Source organism: Phocoena sinus, chromosome 7, assembly GCF_008692025.1.
Source record: "Phocoena sinus isolate mPhoSin1 chromosome 7, mPhoSin1.pri, whole genome shotgun sequence".
In the NCBI taxonomy this organism is placed as follows: Eukaryota; Metazoa; Chordata; class Mammalia; order Artiodactyla; family Phocoenidae; genus Phocoena; species Phocoena sinus.
In genome coordinates, this window is record NC_045769.1 from 26,987,415 (window position 1) to 27,012,340 (window position 24,926).

The window sequence follows — 24,926 nt, forward strand, 5'->3', positions numbered from 1 at the left end:
CAGTTGTCTCAAAATCATCTTTTTATGATTTTGTTAGAATAATTTGTTATTCTAACAAATTTGTTTGTTAGGATAATTTGTTAGAATCAGGACCCAAACAAAATCGATATTATATTGGTTGTTATGTTACATTTTAAAATGTAAATATTAGAAATTCCTAATGCCAAAAAAAAAAGACTGCAATTTTGGATGACATTTTTGTTTTCTTCTTATAAAATTATATAAGTTCATTGTATGAAAAGTTAAAAATTCATAAAATACTAAGAATATAGTGGAAATCACTTATATTGCTCAGAATATATTTCCTTCCTATCATTTTTTACATTATTTTCATAGTTGAGATCTATTGGAAGCCGTTTTATATCTTATTTCAAAGTATATCTGAAGCTTTCTATACTTAAAATTTTTTTTTCCATTTTAATGGCTGCATTAAGACGTACCTTAATTTTTTAGAACAGGTAAGTACCTTAATTTTTTTTAGGGGCCATATCTAATTTAGAATGCCATTTTACAGTGTACTCCAACACATTTTCTTGTTGCTACGGTTGAAGAGACTCGTATTTTTGAGTAAGGGGTCTAATTTTCCTAATTAATTCCTAGAGTAGGTGAAATGGGCTGGTCGATGCACTGTTTTCTCTGTATGTAGCAGATAATGCCTGGATCTTGGTCCGTTGCCCGTTTGAGAGAGATGTTTGTTTTGCCATGTGGAGGACAAGTAATGCCCCTAGTGGGCCATTTTAGTAAGTTTATATAAAGTCCAATTTTATATAATTTCTTTAAAGTATCATTGAATATATCTGAGTATATGATGCATTAATTTCTCCAAACATTATCAAGGGAAAGAAAGGTATTAAATTCAACTATTGGCAGGACTTTGGGCACCAGGGAAAGTTTGGAAAAGGTTGCACCTACCTTAGCTGCTATAGGTTGAAGTCATCAAAGAACTCCAAAAGATCAAAGTAGACTTGAAATAGACATAAGTTATGCAAAAATAGTGATTCTTAGCTGTGTACTTTTATGAATATATCCATTTCGTAGGGGTGTTATAACAAATCACCACTAAGTGTGTGGCTTAGTATAACAGATATTTATTCTTTCACAATTCTGGAGGCTAGATGTTTTTAAAATCAAGGTGTCAGGCAGGGCCATGCTCTCTCTGAAGGTTTCTGGGAAGAATCCATCCTTGCCTTTTCCTGGCTTCTGGCAGTTCCTGGCAGTCCTTGGCGTTTTTGGCTTCTCTCCTCTGTCTTCACATGGCATTATTCCCTGGGTGGATCTCTTCCTTAATTCTGTGTCTCTTCTTATAAGGACATCAGTGATTGGATATAGGACCTACCCTAATCCAGTATGACCTCATTTTACCTAATTACATCTGCAAAGACTGTATTTCCAAGTAAAGTCACAATCTGAGGTTCCTGGTGGATGTAAATATTGTGAGGACACTGTTCAGCCCAGTATAGCAGGTGTGGGTATTTGTGTATATGAGTAGATTGGGAACTGGGGGGCTATCGTAAATTCTTAGATAATACATATTATAATTCTCTTCTCCATTGTTGATTTCTGCTTTTTCTTAAGTGTATTTAGTATAAGAATACATGAATGTGGGGAAAATGTTGAAAACAGTACGAAAACAGTAATTTAAAATTCTGTGTTGAATAATTATTCTCTGCTGCTGTTCCTTGAGATTAAAAGATAAAAGCAATTTCATGAAGTCTGGTCTATTTATGGTTTTAGAATCCTAAATTTATAACCAGGACCCAAAGTTTCTTATTTACTAAAAGCATTTGAGCAGAGCGTTATAATGATTATTTCAGTCCTTCTAAGAAAATAATTTGGCTTAAGCAAAAGGTTATGAAATACTTAATAATTTACTAAAAATTCTAGACTATCTTCCACTGAGTTTATTAAAAAATAGGTTGAAATTAGACTGTTCTTCCATATCCATCCACCAATATCACCACCCCCAAGATGACACCAAGGAGTTAGCTAATATATGTCCCCATAAACCCATATCTTTAGATTGTTTTATTAATTTTGATGCAAGTACATAATGTTTGCAGAAATTGATTTTTACAGGGATTTATAATAAAATATCAGTTAAAAGATTAATTGCCTCACTCTGGGCCTTTGGTTTCTGTAGTAATCAGTATAGTAAAATTTTTATTTAAAAAATTCACTTGAAGTTTTCCATTTATACTCTGTAAAAGCAAATTGAATGCCTATTGTTATCCATAAATATCTTAAGTGCTAAGATTTTCTAAGATTGTAATAGAAAACCAATTATATCAGAAAGTCATTAAGTAACTTAGAGAAATTTAACAATGTTAATAAAACATGAATTTATGACTTTTGGCTTATTTTCTTAGATAAAGCTCTCGGTCATTTTGCACTTTTTAAATTAGAAGAAAAATTTTAAACTTTATCCATGCCTTCTCTTTTACAAATCAAAACATCTTATAGCTCTCATCTGCGTATTATTCTTATAAATTTATAATGGGCATATATGATTATGAGATAAAATAAGGTACATTATCTTGCTATCAGAAACTAACTTTTTAAACCAAAGTTAGAGATTTAGAATGGAACTCAAGGCAGTGTAAATATGTAACTTATTTTTCTGAAAGGACTCTTGTAGCCTTCTGTTTAGAGCTTCTTTTGGGTCTTAAACTAGAATGTTCCATGTTTACTCATTCACTAAACTAATTATTTAGGTGTAGTATGTGGTGTTATACATGCACTGTGCAAAGCACTGAGCTGGAGTGGGTAAATCTGCAAATATATATGTTTATATTTCTCCGTTCATTCAATAAATATTTATTGAGTATTTGCTGTATGCAAGGTACAATATCAGGAACTTCTTGATACAAAGTTAAACAAAACAGCCACAGTCTTTGTACTACTTACAGTCTTAGAAAAGGAGAAAGACATTAATCAGATAATAATACAAATAAATGTAAACTTATCACCATGAAAAATACTATGAAGAAAAGGTAAATGGTACTATCAGAGCTCATAAGGGAATTTGACTTAGTCTTTGGAGGGGCTATGCAAGGGCTCAAAGACTTACCTGAGGAAATGACTTTTGAACTGAGAGCCAGATGATTATTGGAAATTATGTAAGTGAAGGAGGATGTGAGAAAATTCCAGGAAGCAGAAATTATATATAATAGCGAGTAGTGAGTGCGAGTTATTTGAAATGAAAGGAGGCAGTGCAGCTGGAACACGGAACCAGACGCAGTGTGATGCACGATGCAGCAGGAGAGCCAGCGGCAGGGGCCAGACCAATTTATCTATACTGGTCTGGCCAGTAGTACATACCCAATTTTATTTATATGAAGTCACCAAATTCCATATTTTATTTTGGTTTCACCAACATAAGCCGTTCAGGTACCTTTATTTCTTGTTTCTTATTACTATGTAAAGTTCTTGAATTACTTGGTTTATCTACAAGATAATAGAATATCTTATAGCAGATGTAAATATTCAAAACCAATGATACTGCTATAGAAAAACCATATCTTATGTTTACCATTAAACACTGATTCTACCTGAACCAAATAGCACATTTAGAATTCATATGTTGATTAGCAGTATCACGTACAGCAGTTTCGCTTGTTGATCTTAGAATGCTAAGTTGACTAGCTTTCGTCTTATATAAATAAGGTTGAAACTGGTATATTATAGTGCCCAAAAAGCCAAATATTTTATATATAATATACTGGTATAAATGAATTTAAATTTATGTGGTGACAGGCATTAACTTCCTCCTGATGTTTTGATGTTTTAAAATATTTAAATAAATGTTTAAAAATTAATATGAAGAATGATTACAAAATTATGCTTATTTCATGTGTAGTTTGTGTGATCTGTTTTAATATTTTATAGTTTGTGGCTTCTGTGTCATCAGAAGTTTGAAAAGATTCTTAAAATGTAGTCGGATTGCGTCTTCGTTTCAAAATTCACTGAAACGATATGTAGTGCTTATGTAAGAGCAGCTAATGATGTAGTGATGAGATTTTAGCCCTTTTAAAACCTGTAATCCTGTATAATTTCACCCTTATTCAAAAAGAATTTGATGTAAGTAGTTTCAACACTGTAACATTCATGAATTATTGATTTACAGTGAACGTTTACATTGTACTAGTGAACTCATGTAAGCTTTTCTAACCTATGGGATATTTGTTTTGCAGGAGAAAATAGAAATTCTGTATTCACAACTTGAAATGCAATTTCCCATTGATATTAATTCTTTCATCGATTGTTACCACAAAATTGGCTAAAATTAATACTCTTCTGTCATAATAGATCAAGGTGATTTACATTTAGTTTTCTTTGTCTTTTTTGTTTGTTTTGTTTTATTCCCTCCACTCCCATTTATTTCACGGCATATCAGTGCTTCAGAGAATTTAGATGAGCTCTCTTCCTCCAGTAGCTGGTTACTTAACCAGAAGCACAGTAAGAAAAGGAGAAAAGACAGGACAAGATTGAAATCTCCATCCTTGACTATCATGAGTACAGCAGCTCGAACAAGGCCACTTCAGAGTTTCCACAAACGAAAACTCTACAGACTGAGCCCTACTTTTTATTGGACTCCGCAGGTAAGGTCGCCTTTGGCAAAACATGAACAAAGATTTTACTGTCAATATATTTCACAGGTTAGAGGATATGAACTGTACATAGTTGTTTAGAATAAGTGGGATTTAATAATTTTTAAACATAGCAGTGTATTCTGAAACTTCTCACATTTCCATTTTTTTAAATCACTATTATGCTTAAACTAGTTTGAAAGAAATGTACATATCAAGTTGATTTTAAAATTTTACTGGTAAGGGTAACAAGGAAAATACAAGTGTATTATATATTTGCCTTTTGCTTAATAAAGAAAAAAGTAACAACCTGCAGGGCTTTCAGTTATTTTGGAGGAAATGATATTGCTCTCCCTTTTATGTTTGGTATTCGTTAAACCTGGTGAGCACTCCTTTTTCATATAAGCAATGAAGTTTTAGATGACCATGCTTACCCTTTTTGCAAATAAAATATGCTTCATTAAAAGCGTTCATTTTGAAAAGCATATTTTTCATTTGTTAGCAACATGTTAGGTATGCATCTTTCAGTGCATAGTTAAATAAGCTGTGACGGAGGGCAAAATTATCTCTAGTTCTCATGGTATAATGTGCTTTTTTTCTCTAATATTTTTTATATACCAATATGAAATATTTATTGTGGGAATGAATAATAATGGTGATGATTTGGGAAAATCTGGGAAATGTTTGATCAAGTTTATTTATTTATGCCTTATTTTACTATATATATATATATTTTAGCATCTTTATTGGAGTATAATTGCTTTACAACGTTGTGTTAGTTTCTGCTTTATAACAAAGTGAATCAGTTATACATATACATATGTTCCCATATCTCTTCCCTCTTGCATCTCCCTCCCTCCCACCCTCCCTATCCTACCCCTCTAGGTGGTCACAAACCACCTAGCTGATCTCCCTGTGCTATGCAGCTACTTCCCACTAGCTATCTATTTTAAATAATATGTCAAAGGAAAGAAATTATCCTTGATTTAATATTGTTTTTGATTATTACTACATTAACTATTTTTAAATATATTTCTATAAAAAAATCAAGATGCTTTGTTTCATTAGGAACCAATTTCAAATTTGGTTTTATAGGATCCTTTTATAAATAGGAACGTGAATTCTGACAAATTAATTTTTATTAATAGATTGATTTTTGCCATTTAGTAGTTCAGGTATTAGTAGTATGCTTTCCCAACTTGAAATTTTTAAGAAAGTTTTATTTCAGAATTTTAAGAAATTTTACATATTTAATAAACCTAATAGGAAAATATTTTATTAAAGTTTTTATATAAGAAATTATATTTTATTTAATAATTTTTATCTAAAGTTACTACAAGCAATAGAGAAATAATATATTTGAAAATGATTTCATAATTTCATAGTTATAAATAGAATTGTCTATCAAAAATATCTCACATTTGAATATGCCTTAATATTCTGACTGGAAGGAATCTATCTGAATAATTTAGGGGATTTGCTCAATATTACTAAAGTACTGGATATGCCTTGATAATATAAAGATTGGCCTGGAAAAGTGTGAACAAATTTAAAACTTTCAGCAAACAAAGGAAGAAACACGTCTAACATTGTTACTAGTAGACCATATAATTTACCATATTCCAGTCATAATGCTAAGCATTTTCAGTACATTATTTTATTTAGTCCTCAAACATAAAGCTATGAGGCATTATCAATCCCACCTTTAGATGCAGAAATTGAAATTTAGGGAGATTAAGTAACTTTCCCAAGGTCATACAGCTAGTAAACAATAAGTCTCATTCCGAAGCCACGTTCTTATCCATTAGTACATTGATAACAACAAAAATTAACCAAATCTTTTTTTAATCAATATTTTCTATTGAAGTTGATCTACAGTATTGTGTTAATTTTTGCTGTACAGCAAAGTGATTCAGTTATATATATATATATATATATATATATATATATATATATACACATTCTTTTTTTAATATTCTTTTCCATTATGGTTGTCATAGGATATTAAATATAGTTCTCTGTGCTATATACTAGGACCTTGTTGTTTATCTGTTCTCTGTATAAAAGCTTACATCTGCTAACCCCAACCTCCCATTCCATCCCTGCCCCAACGCCCTCCCCCTTGGCAACCACCAGTCTGTTCTCTATGTCCATGATTCCATTTCTGTTTTCATGGATAGGTTCATCTGTGTCATATTTTAGATTCCACATATAAGTGATATCATATGGTATTTGTCTTTCTCTTTCTGACTTACTTCACTTAGTATGATTATCTCTAGTTGCATCCATGTTGCTGCAAATGGCATTATTTCATTCTTTTTTATGTATGAGTAGTATTCCATTGTATATATGTACCACATCTTCTTTATCCATTCATCTGCTGATGGATATTTAGGTTGTTTCCATGTCTTGGCTATTGTGAATAGCACTGCTGTGAACACAAGGGTGCATGTATCTTTTTGAATTATAGTTTTGTCTGGATATATGTCCATGAGTGGGATTGCTGGATCATATGGTAATTCTATTTTTAGTTTTCTGAGGAATCTCCATACTGTTTTCCACAGTGGCTAAACCAAATCTTTTATGTGCTTGAAATCAGTAAAGACTGTATATTTGGGAATTGTGGAAGGAGCTTTATCTGGTTAGAGGCATTTAGAAATGCACCATAAAAGATGGGTTTGGAAAGATAAACAGAATATTGAAAGGGTTTAGGGGGGAGATTAAAAAAAGCACTTTAGTCATTGTAACAGAGGTGGGAAAAAATGATGGAGAACAGCAAATGGCCCCACCCCCAACTTATCCCCCAAATTTCCAGGGTAATAGTTATTTACCTTTCTAAATTTAATAAATGTCATTTCTCTCAGGAAGCCTTCCTTGATATTCCCACTATGGGGTATATAATGATGTAGCACCCTGTGTTATAATAATAATCCATTATTTTATAATAATGTTCCATTTATTTTTCTGTCTTCTCATTACATTGTAAGTTTTTTGAGAACAGGAACTGTGTATTTCTGAACCTACAGGGTCTTGAACAGTAACTGTCCAATAGTATATGCTCAATAAATAATTAATATGTGAAAGAATTATTGTAGTGGAATGTAGAAAGATATTTAAAAGGCAATGGAGAGTGAGAATTTGTGTGTGTGTGTGTGTGTGTGTGTGTGTGTGTGTGTGTGTTTCCTTGATTTGCTTTGTGAAAGGGTCTAGAACAGTAATGTCTAATAGAACTTTCTGTAATGACGAAAATGCTCTATAAATATCTGTGCTGTCCAATATGGTAGCTACTAAATACATGTAACTATTGACCACGTGAAATGTGACTAGTGCAGCTGAGGAACTGAATTTTTATTTTTATTAATTTTGATTTAAATGGCCACATTTGGATAATGGCTACCAAATTGGATATGACAAGTCTAGACTCAAACTTACCATGATAGCAGTGAGAACATGTGGCACTCATTCTTGTTTTCTAATACTATTCCTTACTGAAAGGAAATATAGATCTTTGGAGAAGTGTCTGATCTCCAGGGTTGGGGAAGAGGGGCTATAAAATGGGCCTGGAACGTCTTATTGTTACCAGAAGGCAAGGAAGTGTTTAAAAAAATGATGGGGGCATGTCAGAAAAAAAAACAAAAAAAAAACCCAAGAGCTTGTTTGGAGAGGCTTCCACTGGCCAAATCTGGGGCTCTTTGAGCATTGAAATAGCTAAGAACAGTAATTAACCCAGTGAAAATATAGGTAGCCATGAGTGTATCCTGATGAGAGAGAGAGAGAGAGATTAAAAGGAGAAAGGGAAGACTTTTGCATAGAGTAGGATACTGATTAATAAATGCGGAGTGAGCAGTCAAATTAGAGAATCATTGCAATAATCATAGTAAAGATTGACTGGGTAAGAAGCATCAATGCATGAAAAGTCTGGGGTCAGGATTGGGGAAAAGTTTGATGAGGAGCAGGATATTGATATTGTCTTAACTATATGGTAGAGAACCAGACAATAACCTTGCCTGAGTGATCAAAACTAATGTAGCCTATGTCTGTTCAGAGAAGGGAACAGCCGAGAACAGTGACCTCCAGGTCCCAGGGTCCCTGTGGCACAGGCCATGCTGTGCAGGGGCTGGAGGAGAGGGCCCTAGTTGTGTGGGTTTGCCCCGGACTCAGCAGGAGGTAGTAGAGGTCAGCGCCAAATAGGCTGGGCTGGAGCAGCAGAAGGACAGGGGAGGAGCCAGCACTCTTGAGACCCACCAAGGCCTTGAATGACACTGATGTGAGAAACACAGCAACCAAAGACAGTGTGTGGACTTGGTTTGGGTCTTGATTTGAACAAGAACCCTGAAAAGACATTTTTGAGATCATTGGGAAAAATTGACCACAGCTGATGATTAGATGATGTTCAGGAATAATTGATAATTTTGTTGGTGTGATAATGATATTGTGGTTATGTGAGGAAAAGGCCTTATTTTTAAGAGATACATTCAGTAGTGAAATGGGTAACAGGACAATGTTAAGAATTTGCTTGAAAATATCAGAGCAAAGCAATGAAGTGAAGAAAAGAAAGGGAGAAGAGGATGGATGAAGTGAGAACAGTAAAAGGTTAATTTGGAGAGGTAGGTACATAAGGGATCACTATATTATTCTCCCTGCTTTTGCGTATGTTTAAAAACTTGAACAATAAAAATAAAAAAACTAATGTAGCCTATTAGAAGGATACAATATCATTATGTAGTATTCTGAGCAGACATACATAACCTGAATTTAACCATGAGGAGACATCAGACAAAGCCAAAATCAGAAACATGCTATTAAGAAATGAAAACTGGCCTGTATTCCTAAAAAAAAAAAAAGCCAATGTAGTAAAAGCCAAGAAAGCCTGAGGAACTGCTTCAGGTTGAAAGAGAGACTAAGATATATGACAACTGAATGAATATATGATCCAGATCACAGTTCTTTTGGAGGAAAAATATGGGGACAATTGACAAAACTGTACTATTGATGCTAGATTATATTAAAATATTGTATCAATGTTGAATTTCCTGAATGTGATATTTTGCAGTTATGTAAGAAAATATACTTATTCTAGGAAATACACATTGAAATATTAAGGGATAAAATGGCTAAGGCATCCATTTTATGTAATAAACTAACTCCTATGCATCTAGAATGGTACTAGCTATGTAACATCCTTGGCAGAATTTAGAAAATAATTATTTAAATCATTTTCTATAGTGTTTAACTCTCTAGGGTACTGGTTGAGAACAGCTTATATAAGGGCAATGGAGAGAGGTGGCAGTCTTCCGCTACTAGGTAGCATATAATATATATAGTTGGCCGATCAATATTCTCACTGCAATAAGTACATGTATAAGTTACCAAAAAAAATCATCATACTATTAAAGACATTAGGGGGATTCTGGTTTCAGCTCCAACATGTAAAGAGCTTGGAAGTTGTCACAACTGTCCTTACAGCGAGAAAAAGGTGAACAAACTGAAAATCAGTGCCTTTTCATGAACCCATCAGATAATTGAGGTTGCAGAGCAAACCGCCAACCCGAAATATGGAGAGACAGGCAAATCCAAAGAGTCACAGCCAAGATCTGCTTACCTGGAGCAGAAACCATAGCAATCATAAACTAACTGGTAGGAGCACTTAAATGGTAATTTTGTTGAATTGCTTGAGGCTGAGTGTGGACTAGTCTGAGAGTGAAAAACTCCTGGGGACTACAGCCTAAGGGAACCCCACACCTCACACTTCCATGGACTTTACCTCTAGGCACCCAACTAAGTTCTCAGAATGAAGAGCCAAAAAGGATCCCTAGTGGCTCTGGAATGGAAGGGAAGGGTAACCTTTACGAAATAAGCCTAGAGCATTATCTATTACAAGGTTTACTCTTCAGGGAAAAAAAACTTTACCAGAGCCTTATTCCATCTGAGAGAAGAGCATTTCTCCCACTCCTGCCCTCTGTAGCCTTTCTGTCTCACCTAAGAGAGAATGGGGGTGGAAAATAAGAAATACTTGTTAAAGTCACAGACCAGGGACACAGACCCACCAAAAGACTGAGATTTAATTGTAAGATTATAGTAGGTTATGCTACTATAGTAGATGTGCTTTCTCTTCCCCATTCTTTACCATAACACCAACAGAACGCCAGTATAGTAACAGTGGGTTACAGCTGCAAAATATATAGTCCCTCTGAGGAGAACTATTTAACAGGGGAGACAAAAACAAGGACACTGGAGGAATTTGAGGCCTCTGGCACCTACAACTATAACTGGTATTAAACGCAGTCCTACTCGGACTCTTAGATTAACATAACATCTCACAATAAAGGCCTGTTTACCTCAGATCCTATGACATTATGTTCAGCTTTCAACAAAAAATTACAGGGCATGATAGGGAAAAAAAAACTCTGAAAATACAAAGAATTCATCAGAACCAGGCTCAAATATGACAAAGGTATTGGAATTCTCTTAAATAACTAATATGTTAAAGTCTTTAATGGGTAAAGTAGAAAACATGCAAGAACAGATAGTTAATGTAAGCAGAGAGATGGAAACTCTTAAGGAGAATCAAAAGTAAATGCTAGAAACAAAAAAAAAACTGTAACCTAAATGAAGCATGCTTTTCATGGGCTCATCAGTAGATTGGACATGGCTGAGGAAACAATCAGCAAGCTTATATAGGTCAATAGAAACTTCACAAACTGAAATGCAGAAAGAAAAGGGAGTGAATAACACAGAACAGCACATCCAAGAATTTGGGGGCAATTTCAGGTGGCGTTTCAGATAAGTGATTGGAATACCAAGAAGAGAAAGAGAACAGAGCAAAAACAAATATTTGAAGTAATAATACATGAGAATTTTCCAAAGTTAATGACAAGCACCAAACCACACATTCACAAAACTGAAGCAGGAGAACATCAAGCAGGATAAATACCAAAAAAATAAATACTTAGGCATAATATTCAAAATGCAGAAGACCAAAGATACAGAAAATCTTGAAAAATAGCAGGGAGAAAAACAGCTGTAGAAGAACAAGGATAAGAATTACAGCTAACTTCTCAGAAACCATGCAAACAAAAAGAGTGGAATGAAATATTCAAAGTATTGAAAGAAAAAAAAAGCAAACAACTATACTGGGCAAAATATTTACACCCCCCCCAAAAAAAGGTTATGTCCATGGTCTAACTCCTGGTACTTATGAATTGGACTGTTCTGAGTTGAATTGTGTTCCCAAGAACTCATATGTTGAAGTCCTAATCCCTAGTACTTTAGAATGTGAGCTTATTTGGATATAAGTTTGATGCAGATGTAATTAGTTAAAATGTGATTAGGGTAGACCCTAACCCAGTATGGATGGTGTCCTTATAAAAAGGGAAATTTGAACACAGATGCATACATACAGAGTGAATGCCATGTGAAGATGACCCAGTATGGCTGGTGTCCTTATAAAAAGGGAAATTTTTTTTTTTTTTTTTTTTTTTTTTGCGGTACGCGGGCCTCTCACTGCTGTGGCCTCTCCCGTTGCGGAGCACAGGCTCCGGACGTGCAGGCTCCGGACGTGCAGGCCCAGCGGCCATGACTCACGGGCCCAGCCGCTCCGCGGCACGCGGGATCCTCCCGGACCGGGGCACGAACCTGCGTCCCCTGCATCGGCAGGCGGACTCCCAACCACTGCGCCACCAGGGAAGCCCCAAAAGGGAAATTTTAACACAGATGCATACATGCAGAGTGAATGCTATGTGAAGATGAAGATTGAGATCAGACTTATACTTTTACAGACCAAGGAACACCAAAAAATTGGCAGCAAAAACAGAAGCTGGACAGAGGGATGCAATAAGTTCTTCCTCACAGTCTTTAAAAGAAACCAATCTTGCTGAAACATTGATCTGACCTCTAGCCTCCAAAACTATGAAAGAGTAAATTTCTGTTGTTTAAACCCTCAGTTGTGGTACTTAGTTGTGATAGACCTAGCAAACTAATACAGTGACCTTATTTGGAAATAGTCTTTGTAGATATAATTAAGTTGAAGATCTGGAGGTAAGATGATTTGGGGGTTAGGATAGGCCCTAAATCCTGTGACTGGTCTGCTTATAGGAGAATGGAGAGAGAGATCTGAGACACAGAGATACAGCAAAGAAGACTTTGTGAAGATGGAAGCAGAGAGTACACTTATGCTACTACAAGCCAGGGAACATCAGGAGCCATCAGAAGTGGAAAGATGCAAGGAACTGTTCTCCCCTAGAGCCTTCAAAGGAAGCTCAGCCCTACTAACACCTCAGTTTTGGACTTTGGGCCTCCAGAACTATGAGAAAATTAATTTCTGTGATTTTAAGCCACCTAATTTATGGCAGTTTGTTATGGCAGCCCTAGGAAACTAATACAGACTTTGGTACCAAGAAGTAGGATACTGTTTTAATAGATACTTAAAATTGTGGCAGTGATTTGGAGTTGGGTATTTGGGTACAGTCTGGAAGAATTTTGAGGTGTGTGATTTAAAAAAAAGCCTAAATTCCAATGAAAGCTAAGAAGGAAGGGAGGAGGATAGAAGACAAAGGTGATATCATCTTAGAGAATAGATATATTGTCAAGAACAGGATGTTACTAGAAAGAAATAACATCTAAGGTGATTCTGGTAAGATTTCAGAAGGGAATGTTAAAAACTGGAAGAAAAGTGATCTTTATTATAAAGTGGTAGAAAAGTTGGCTGAATAATATTCTACTGCTGAGTGGAAAATAGAACTTTTAAGCATTGAACTCTTGATATGTAGCTGAGCAGATTAACAAGCAAAGTGTGGAATTTCGGTCTGGTTTCTCCTTACTGTTTATTTTTTTATTTTATTTTTTTAAACATCTTTATTGGAGTATAATTGTTTTACAATGGTGTGTTAGTTTCTGCTTTATAACAAAGTGAATCAGCTATACATATACATATATCCCCATATCTCCTCCCACTTGTGTCTCCCACCATCCCTATCCCACCCCTCCAGGTGGTCACAAAGCACTGAGTGGATCTCCCTGTGCTATGTGGCTTCTTCCCACTAGCTATCTATTTTACATTTGGTAGTGTGTATATGTCCATGCCACTCTCTCACTTTGTCACAGCTTACCCTTCCCCCCCCATATCCTCAAGTCCATTCTCTACGTCTGCATCTTTATTTCTGTCCTGCCCATAGGTTTTCCAGAACCATTATTATTATTTTTTTTTAGATTCCATACATATGTGTTAGCATATGGTTTTTGTTTTTCTCTTACTGACTTAACTTCACTCTCTATGACAGACTCTGGGTCCTTCCGCCTGACTACAAAAAACTCAATTTTGTTTCTTTTTATGGCTGAGTAATATTCCATTGTATATATGTGCCACATCTTCTTTATCCATTCATCTGTTGATGCACACTTAGGTTGCTTCCATGTCCTGGCTATTGTAAATAGAGCTGCAATGAACATTGTGGTACATGACTCCTTTTGAATTATGGTTTTCTCAGGGTGCATGCCCAGTAGTGGGATTGCTGAGTCATATGGTAGTTCTATTTTTAGTTTTTTAAGGAACCTCCATACTGTTCTCCACAGTGGCTGTATCAGTTTACATTCCCACCAGCAGTGCAAGAGGGTTCCCTTTTCTCCACACCCTCTCCAGCATTTATTGTTTGTAGATTGTTTGACAATGGCCATTCTGACTGGTGTGAGGTGATACCTCATTCTAGTTTTGATTTGCATTTCTCTAATGATTAGTGATGTCGAGCATCCTTTCATGTGTTTGTTGGCAAACTGTATATCTTCTTTGGAAAAGTGTCTATTTAGGTCTTCTGCCCATTTTTGGATTGGGTTGTTTGTTTTTTGATATCGAGCTGCATGAGCTGCTTATAAATTTTGGGGATTAATCCTTTGTCAGTTGCTTCGTTTACAAATATTTTCTTCCATTCTGAGGGTTGTTTTTTCATCTTGCTTATGGTTTCCTTTGCTATCCAAAAGCTTTTAAGTTTCATTAGGTCCCATTTGTTTATTTTTGTTTTTATTTCCATTTGCCTAGAAGGTGGGTCAAAAAGGATCTTGCTGTGATTTATGTCATAGAGTGTTCTGCCTATGTTTTCCTCTAAGAATTTTTTGGTGTCTAGCCTTACATTTAGGTCTTTAATCCATTTTAAGTTTATTTTTGTGTATGGTGTTAGGGAATGTCCTAATTTCATTCTTTTACATGTAGCTGTCCAGTTTTCCCAACACCACTTATTGAAGACGCTGTCTTTTCTCCATTGTATATTCTTGCATCATTTATCAAAAATAAGATAAACATATGTGCGTGGGTTTATCTCTGGGCTTTCTATACTGTTCCATTGATCTCTATTTCTATTTTTCTGCCAGTACCATACTGTCTTGATTACTGTAGCTTTATAGTGTAGTCTGAAGTCAGGAAGCCTGATTCCTCCAGCTCTGTTTTTCTTTCTCAAGATTGCATGGGCTATTTTGGGTCTTTTGTGTTTCCATACAAATTGTGAAGTTTTTTGTTCTAGTTCTGTGAAAAATGCCATTGGTAGTATGATAGGGATTGCATTGAATCTGTAGATTGCTTTGGGTAGTAGAGTCATTTTCACAGTGTTGATTCTTCCAATCCAGGAACATGGTATATCTCTCCATCTGTTTGTATCATCTTTAATTTCTTCCATCAGTGTCTTATAGTTTTCTGCATACAGGTCTTTTGTGACTCCTTAGGTAGGTTTATTCTTAGGTGTTTTATTCATTTTTCTGCAGTGGTAAATGGGAGTGTTTCCTTAATTTCTCTTTCAGATTTTTCATCTTTAGTGTATAGGAATGCAAGAGACTTCTGTGCATTAATTTTGTATCCTGCAACTTTACCAAATTCATTGATTAGCTCTAGCAGTTTTCTGGTAGAGTCTTTAGGATTCTCTATGTATAGTATCTTGTTATCTGCAGACAGTGACAGCATTACTTCTTCTGTCCCGATTTGGATTCCTTTTATTTCTTTTTCTTCTCTAATTGCTGTGGGTAAGACTTCCAAAACTATGTTGAATAATAGTGGTGAGAGTGGACAACCTTGTCTTGTTTCTGATCTTAGTGGAAATGGTTTCAGTTTTTCACCGTTGAGAACGATGTTGGCTGTGGGTTTGTCATATATGGCCTTTATTATGTTGAGGTAAGTTTTATCTATGCCTATTTTCTGGAGGGTTTTTTCATAAATGGGTGTTGAATTTTGTTGAAAGCTTTTTCTGCATCTATTGAGATGATCATATGTTTTTTCTCCTTCAATTTATTAATATGGTGTATCACATTGATTTGCATATATTGAAGAATCCTTGCATTCCTGGGATAAACCCCACTTGATCATGGTCTATGATCCTTTTAATGTGCTGTTGGATTCTATTTGCTAGTATTTTGTTGAGTATTTTTGTATGTATGTTCATCAGTAATATTGGCCTGTAGTTTGCTTTTTTTGTGACATCTTTGTCTGGTTTTGGTATCAGGGTGATGGTGGCCTCATAGAATGACTTTGGGAGTGTTCCTCCCTCTGCTGTATTTTGGAACAGTTTGAAAAGGATAGGTGTTAGCTCTTCTGAAATGTTTGATAGAATTCTCCTGACAAGCCATCTGGTCCTGGGCTTTTGTTTGTTGGAAGATTTTTAATCAGAGTCTCAATTTTGGTGTTATGATTGGTCTGTTTATATTTTCTATTTCTTCCTGGTTCAATCTCAGAAGGTTGTGCTTTTCTAAAAATTTGTCCGTTTCTTCCAGGTTGTCCATTTTATTGGCATATAATTGCTTGTTGTAATCTCTCAGGATCCTTTGTATTTCTGCAGTCTCAGTTGTTACTTCTCCTTTTTGCATTTCTAATTCTGCTGATTTGAGTCTTCTCCCTTTTTTCTTGATGAGTCTGGCTTATGGTTTACCAGCTTTGTTTATCTTCTCAAAGAACCAGCTTTTAGATTTCTTGATCTTTGCTATTGTTTCCTTCATTTCTTTTTCATTTATTTCTGATCTGATCTTTATGATTTCTTTCCTTCTGCTAACTTTGGGGTTTTTTTGTTCTTCTTTCTCTACTTGCTTTAGGTGTAAGGTTAGGTTGTTTATTTGAGATGTTTCTTGATGTAGGTTTGTATTGCTATAAACTTCCCTCTTAGAATTGCTTTTGCTGCATCCCATAGGTTTTGGGTCGTCCTGTTTTCATTGTCTTTTGTTTCTAGGTTATTTTTATTTCCTCTTTGATTTGTTCAGTGATCTCTTCATTATTAAGTTGTGTATTGTTTAGCCTCCATGTGTTTGTATTTTTTACAGTTTTTTTCCTGTAATTGATATCTAATCTCACAGTGTTCTGATCAGAAAAGATACTTGATACTATTTCAAGGTCTTAAATTTACCGAGGCTTGATTTGTGACCCAAGATATGATCTCTCCTGGAGAATGTTTCATGAGCACTTGAGAACAAAGTGTATTCTGTTGTTTTTGGATGGAATATCCTGTACATTTCGATTAAGTCCATCTTGTTTAATGTATCATTTAAAGCTTGTGTTTCCTTACTTATTTTCATTTTGGATGATCTGTCCGTTGGTGAAAGTGGGGTGTTAAAGTCCCCTACTGTGACTGTGTTACTGTCGATTTCCCCTTTTATAGCTGTTAGCATTTGCCTCATTTATTGAGGTGTTCCTGTGTTGGGTGCATAAATATTTACAATTGTTATATCTTCTTCTTGGATCGATCCCTTGATCATTATGTAGTGTCCTTCTTTGTCTCTTGTAGTAGTCTTTATTTTAAAGTGTATTTTGTCTGATATGAGAATTGCTACTCCAGCTTTCGATTTCTATTTGCATGGAATACCTTTTTTCATCCCCTCACTTTCATTCTGTATGTGTCCCTAGGTCTGAGTGTGTCTCTTGTAGACAGCATATATACAGGTCTTGTTTTTGTATCCATTCAGCCAGTCTATGTGTTTTGGTTGGAGCATTTAATCCATTTGCATTTAAGGTAATTATCGATATGTATGTTCCTACTACCATTTTCTTAATTGTTTTGGGTTTGTTATTGTAGTTCTTTTCCTTCTCTTGTGTTTCTTGCCTAGAGAATTTCCTTTAGCATTTGTTGTAAAGCTGGTCTGGTGGTGCTGAATTCTCTTAGCTTTTGCTTGTCTGTAAAGGTTTTAATTTCTGCATCGAATCTGAATGAGATCCTTGCTGGGTAGAGTAACCTTGGTTGTAGGTTTTTCCATTTCATCACTTTGAATACGTCCTGCCTCTCCCTTCTAGCTTGCAGAGTTTTTGTTGAAAGATCAGCTGTTAACCTTATGGGGATTCCCTTGTATGTTATTTTTCCCTTGCTGCTTTTAATATTTTTTCTCTGTATTTAATTTTTAATAATTTGATTAATATGTGTCTTGATGTATTTCTCTTTGGATTTATCCTTTATGGGACTATCTGTGCTTCCTGGACTTGATTGACTTTGTCCATTCCCATATTAGGGAAGTTTTCAACTATAATCTCTTCAAATATTTTCTCAGTCCCTTTTTTCTTCTCTTCTTTTGGGACCCCTATAAGTCAAATGTTGGTGCGTTTAATATTGTCCCAGAGGTCTCTGAGACTGTCCTCAATTCTTTTCATTCATTTTTCTTTATTCTGCTCTACGGTATTTATTTCCACTGTTTTATCTTCCAGGTCACTTATCCATTCTTCTGCCTCAGTTATTCTGCTATTGATTCCTTCTAGAGAATTTTTAATTTCATTTATTGTGTTGTTTATCATTGTTTGTTTTCTCTTTAGTTCTTCTAGGTCCTTGTTAAATGTTTCTTGTGTTTTCTCCATTCTATTTCCAAGATTCTGGATCATCTTTACTATCATTACTCTGAATTCTTTTTCAGGTAGACTGCCTATTTCCTCTTCATTTGTTTGATCTGGTGCGTTTTTACCTTCCTCCTTCATCTGCTGTGTGTTTCTCTGTCTTCTCATTTTTCTTAACTTACTGTGTTTGGGGTCTCCTTTTCACAGACTGCAGGTTCGTACTTCCCATTGTTTTTGGTGTCTGCCCCCAGTGGCTAAGTTTGGTTCAGTGGGTTGTGTAGCATTCCTGGTGTAGGGGACTAGTGCCTGTGTGGATGAGGCTGGATCTTGTCTTTCTGGTGGGCAGGACTGCATACAGTGGTGTGTGTTGGGACACCTGTGACCTTATTATGATTGTAGGCAGCCTGTCTGCTAATGAGTGGGGTTTGTTCTTGTCTTGCTAGTTGTTTGACATAGAGTGTGCAGCACTGTAGCTTGCTGGTCATTGAGTGGTGCTGGGTCTTAGCGTTGAGATGGAGATCTCTAGGAGAGCTCTCACTGTTTGTTATTACATGGAGTCTGGAGGTCTCTGGTGGACTAATGTCCTGAACTCAGCTCTCCTACCTCAGAGGCACAGGCCTGATACCTGGCCAGAGCACTAAGACCCTGTCAGCCACACAGCTCAGAAGAAGAGGGAGAGGGAGGGGGAGGGGGAGGGGCGGGGAGGGGGAGGGGCAGGGAGAGGGAGAGGGAGAAAGAAAGAAAGAAAGAAAGAAAAGAAGGAAGGAAAGAAGGAAGGAAAAAGGAAGGAAGAAAGAAAAAAGAGAGCAACCAAACCAAAAAAACGAATCCACTAATGATGACAGCACTAAAAGTTATACTAAAAAACAGAACACTAGGACAAATGGTAAAAGCAAAACTATACAAACTCACACAAAGAAGCATACACATACACGCTCACAAAAAGAGAAAAAGGAAAAAAATATATATATATATATCATTGCTCCCAAGTCCACCCCTTCAGTTTCGTAATGATTCATTGTCTATTCAGGTATTCCACAGATGCAGGGTACATCACGTTGATTGTGGAGATTTAATCCGCTGCTCCTGAGGCTGCTGGGAGAGATTTCCCTTTCTCTTCTTTGTTCGCACAGCTCCTGGGGTTCAGCTTCCGATTTGGCCCCACCTCTGCATGTAGGTCGCCTGAGGGCGTCTGTTCATTGCTCAGAGAGGATGGGGTTAAAATAGCAGCTGATTAGGGGGCTCTGGCTCACTCAGGCCATGGGGAGGCAGGGGTATGGACTGAGGGGCGAGCCTGTGGCAGCAGAGGCCAACATGACGTTGCAGCAGCCTGAGGCGCGCTCTGTGTTCTCCCGGGGAAGTTGTCCCTGGATCACAGGACCCTGGCAGTGGCGGGCTACACAGACTCCCGGGAGGGGACGTGTGGCTAGCGACCTGGGCTTGCACACAGGCATCTTAGTGGCTGCAGCAGCAGCCTTAGCGTTTCATGCCCATCTCTGGGGTCCACACTGATAGCTGCGGCTCGCACCCGTCTCTGGAGCTCATTTAGGCGGTGCTCTGAATCCCCTCTCCTCACGCACCCTGAAATAATGGTCTCTTGCTTCTTAGGCAGGTCCAGACTTTTTCCCGGACTCCTTTCCGGCTGGCTGTGGCACACTAGCCCCCTTCAGGCTGTGTTCACACAGCCAATCTCAGTCCTCTTCCTGAGATCTGACCTCCAAACCCCGAGCCTCAGCTCCCAGCCCACACCTGCCCCGGAGGGTGAGCAGACAAGCCTCTCAGGCTGTTGAGTGCTGGTTGGCACCCATCCTCTGTGCAGGAATCTCTCCACTTTGCCCTCTGCACCCCTGTTGTTGTGCTCTCCTCTGTGGCTCCAAAGCTTCCCCCCCACCACCTTCCCCCATCTCCTCCAGTGAAGAGCCTTCCTAGTGTGTGGAAACTTCCTCCTTCACAGCTCCCTCCCAGATGTGCAGGTCCCATCCCTATTCTTTTGTGTCTGTTTTTTCTTTTTTTCTTTTGCCATACCCAGGTAGGTGGGGAGTTTCTTGCCTTTTGGGAAGTCTGAGATCTTCTTCCAGCATTCAGTAGGTGTTCTGTAGGAGTTGTTCCACATATATATGTATTTCTGATGTATTTGTGGGGAGGAAGGTGATCTCCACGTCTTACTCTTCTGCCATCTTAAAGGTCTCTCTCCTCTCTCTACTGTTTATAATAAAATATGGGAGGATATAGATAACTTGAGGAAGAAATTGTTAAGCAAAAAGGAACCAGAACTTGATAATTTGGGAAATTCTCATCCTGCTGCTAAAAATTATATAGCATGCTCTGGAGAGAAACCAAGGGTGTGGCTGGTCAAATTTTTGCTGTAGAGATTAAGTGTGTGACTCAGGGATTCAGTCAATCATCTTAGCTGAAGCCTGGAAATAGAGATGGGGTTATCCAGAAAAGATCTAGGGAGAACCCTCTTGTCTAATGACATGGATCCTCTTGACATACAGGGGAGACCCACCAGGTTTTTGAGAGTGTTTTATCAACAGAAACACTACCAGCTTAGACTGAAAGGGGCAGAACTGCACAAAATGAAAGAAAGTTGACTGACCCTCAAAATTTTACAGGCAGGCAATACACTGATAGAGCTACTCAGCTACAAACATGTACTAACCTTCAAGAAAAAGGAAGGTGAATCATAGACCTAAATGCGAAAGGAGAACAATAAAGCTAGACGAAAACATGGGAGAATACCTTCACGTCTTTGGGGGTAGTCAACTTCTTAAACAGAATACAAACAATACTAATCATAAAAGAAAAATTGTTAATTTGGGCTTTGTTAAAATTATGAACCTATTTCCATTAAAGACAGCATTAAGAATGTCAATAAAGTATATACACTGAGTCAAGACATTTGCTATATGTATATATTTGTATGTATATATACATATATACCCAAAAAAGATATATCCTGTATATATATATATAAATATATATGTATATACACACACATATATTCCTACATGTATATATATATATATTCCTACATGTGTGTGTATATATATATATCCCTAAGAAAAACAAGAAAATAGCAAACAATCCAATTAAAAATAGGCATAACACAGAGTTGCACCCTTTATTTATTTGTTTGTTTGTTTGTTTGTTTAGTTATTTTGGCTGCACCAGGTCTTAGTTGCGGCATACGGGATCTTTGTTGCGGCATGCGTGATCTTTTAATTGTGGCCTGTGGACTTCTTAGCTGCAGCATGTGGGCTTCTTAGTTGTGGCATGTGGATTCCTAGTTGCAACATGCAAACTCTTAGTTGTGGCATGTATATATGATCTCGTTCCCCAACCAGGGATTGAACCCGGGCCCCTGCGTTGAGAGTGTGGAGTCTTACCCACTGGACCACCAAGAACTTCTTTTAAATAAAAAAATAGACATAAGATTTGAACAGATCTTTCATAAAGGAGGTTATCCAAATGGACAATAAGTATATGAAAATGTGTTTAAAATTATTACTCATCAAGGAAATGCAATTAAAACTACAATAAAATACACTGCATACATCTATCCTTATAATTCAGCAGTTCCACTCTTAGGAACTTTACCAGGAGAAATGAATACATTTGTACACAAAAAGACTTGTGTAAGAATTATTATAATAGCTTTATTTGTGAAAGTTGGAAACATAAAGCAATCTAAATGTCTATCCGAAGGAGAATTGTGGTATATAATACAGCAGTAAAAAGGATAGACTACTGATAAAATAACTTAGATATATCTCCCAGAGTTATGTTGACTTAAAGCAAAGAGTACATATTCTATAATAAATATAGATAAAAGTTGGAAGTGTCAGAAGTTAGAATTGTGGTTATTTCAGTGCAAGGGGTGGGAGTTGACCAGGAAAGGGTACAACTAGGGTTTCTGGGTTGTTGGAACTGCTTTGTATCTTGGTCGTGGTAGTGGATACTACGTGTATACATATGCAAAGATTCATCATATATATATATCTTCTTTGCTATAGAAGTAGGTATGGGTACATGCTACACAGTCAGAGTTAGCCCATCCTTCTTATTTTGGTCATCTATTTTTACATAATAAACCATCCCAAAATTTAGTGGTTTAAAAACAATTTATTATTATCTTTCATGATTCTGTGAATTACCTGAGTGGTTCTTCTTCCATTCTTGCCTAAGATCTCTCATACAGCTGCAATAAGATGGTAACTGGGGCTGGAGTCATCTGAGGTCTTGAATGGTTTAGAATACTTGGGTTTCTTACTCTCTCCATGTAGTCTCAGAGTCTTTCTATGGAGTTTCTCCACAGGGTTTCTTTAGCAGGGTAGTTTTACATGGTGACCCAGATTCTCAAAAATGTAAACATGAAAGCTTCCAGTGCTTCTTAAGATATAGGTGTAGAATTAGTGCCGTGCCTTTCCGTTGAATTTATTGGTTAAAATGAATCAATGTAGGATTTAATGCAGGAGGGACAATTCAAGGGCAAGACTACTGGGAGACGTGGTTCATTGGAAGCCATCAGTGGGGACTACCACAGACCATCCTCTGATTGCCAACTATTGACATCTCTTTCATATGTAAGAACTACCTAATCTTTTCCCCTGAAGACCTCTAATTTCTCATGTCATTACCTCATTAGGTTCAGGCTTAAAGTATTAAATTTCATCCTCTTAAATCATGACCAGGTACCTGAACTACGACTTTTTATGTGTGGCTCCTCATGTGTGGTTCTTTAGGTGTAGCTCCTCAAGTATGATTTCCCTGGATGGAAAGATTTGTGAACTAATGTTATTAGTCATTTGCTCTAGACATACCCAACATATAATAGTGAGACAGGGATAATCAGAATAAATGCCACTTAGACAGGGGGAAATGGGAAGAATATAGCAGTTCTGAAATACACAATCAGGCACATGTTGCACGTTTGTTAATGTGGGCCTGTTCCTCTGGAAGCGGTTCTTTGTAGCTGTTAGCTCTGCCTGGTGGACTCTTGGCTGCATTCTCTGAGTCACCTTTCCTTTTCCATAAAAAAAGCACCTTTTTAAATATGTGTTGGTTTTCTCAGCATGCTTTCTGTCTGTAAAAGGCTGAAGGCCCATAGGTCTTGTCATTTTGAGCTATTTCTGTCTTAGTCCAAGTTCAAGTCTTTAAATCTTTGTGGACTTCCTATGTATCACATTGAAATAAACTCCATTAGACAAAAGTCATATCTGCACATCTCTTCAACACAGACCCTTCTTCATTTTGGACTTTGTGTGAGGCTGCTGTGGGACAATACCCTGAAGATACTTAATGGCATTTTTTGTGTAGCAGAGAAGATCAGAGCACACCTTTAAGATTCTTAGAAGTCGTCTTGTCTAGATGTGAGGATCTACCAACATGTCTCACATTTTTCTAAGGTCTTAATAAAGGGTTTTCCAGCCTCACCTCTCAGATCTTGACACTGAGGCCACAGTTTTACTGGCAGTTCCCTGGATTTGATCTTTGTACTAATGTCATTTCTTACTGTGTGAACCTTTTGCTGTCTGGAGTGGCTGGAAACGAGAAACAGTCTTATTTTTGAACCCAGCAAGCCTTGTTTCCGTATTTCCTCTAAATTCTGCTTGAAAACTTATTACCTCCTTTTGAAGCTCATTACTCCATCCATACTTTATCATAAGCAACTAAGTGAACAATTGACACTTTAAAAATTCTGCCTAGAAACCTCCTTAGCCAGATCTATGAATGCATTATGTACCTTTTTTATCTTCCACATTTCTACAGGCAATTGTTACACTAGTGGTTCTGTCCGAGGAATAAGATAAAAGAAATAGAGGTAAAAGGATTAGAATAATCATTTAGAATCATCATTTGCAGAGGTTATAATCTCTTTGCTGGGCAAAATTAATAAAAAGCATAAATTAGTATGCACTTTTACTTGATTTTGCCCTTTTTACAATACTAATCTCTAACAAGAATGTCAAATAATAATAGCTAATATTTATTAAGCAATTATGTACTAGGGACTGTTTCAACTTATGAATACTTTATATGTGTTTCTTATTTAATATTCATGCCCCATTTTATATGGGAAACTGAAGCACAAAGTGGGATGAAAAGATACACTCTTTACATAAATGTAAGTAAGTACGAGTTTGTAGTTTTCTTTTAAGTGTTAATGCTGAGTCTTAACACTACTTCTTTGATGAGCTTGTGTAAAACATCTGATTTGAATGTTGTGTGAATTGTTTCAGACTGTTTCTCCCTATGAAATTTCAGCCCATATCAACAATTGTTAAAACTCCAGGTAATTTCTAAAGCTATTTTAATTTTTTGGCTTTCTTATCTTCTAGCTGAATTATATATTTTGCTGTCTTATTCATTACTATTCATACATACATTACTTACTTATTCATTACTAAAATAGTTTATTCATGGACAGTCTATGCCTTTTTTATGCTTGGTATAATATTGCTTAATCTACTGAGCTATAGAGTTATCTTTAGAATCAGGAAAACACATTGGCAGACATAGATAAGATATGAATATGTTTTCCAGAATAGTATTCTACTATA

General features: G+C 36.5%; 1 protein-coding gene across 12 annotated transcripts in view; it reads left to right on the forward strand.

The window, feature by feature from the left end:
* KANSL1L (KAT8 regulatory NSL complex subunit 1 like) overlaps positions 1 to 24,926 on the forward strand; it is a 165,912-nt gene that overhangs the window by 87,901 nt on the left and 53,085 nt on the right. For 11 of the 12 annotated variants that reach the window (XR_004350823.1, XM_032638329.1, XM_032638340.1 and 8 more), the window contains one exon: positions 4,394 to 4,598. Coding sequence is in view for 11 of the 12 variants with exons in the window: in XM_032638329.1 (XP_032494220.1) it covers positions 4,394 to 4,598 (205 nt within the window). In the remaining variant the exon portion in view is untranslated. The remainder of the gene's footprint in view (positions 1 to 4,393; positions 4,599 to 24,926) is intronic. The other variant, XM_032638339.1, reaches the window with a different exon arrangement.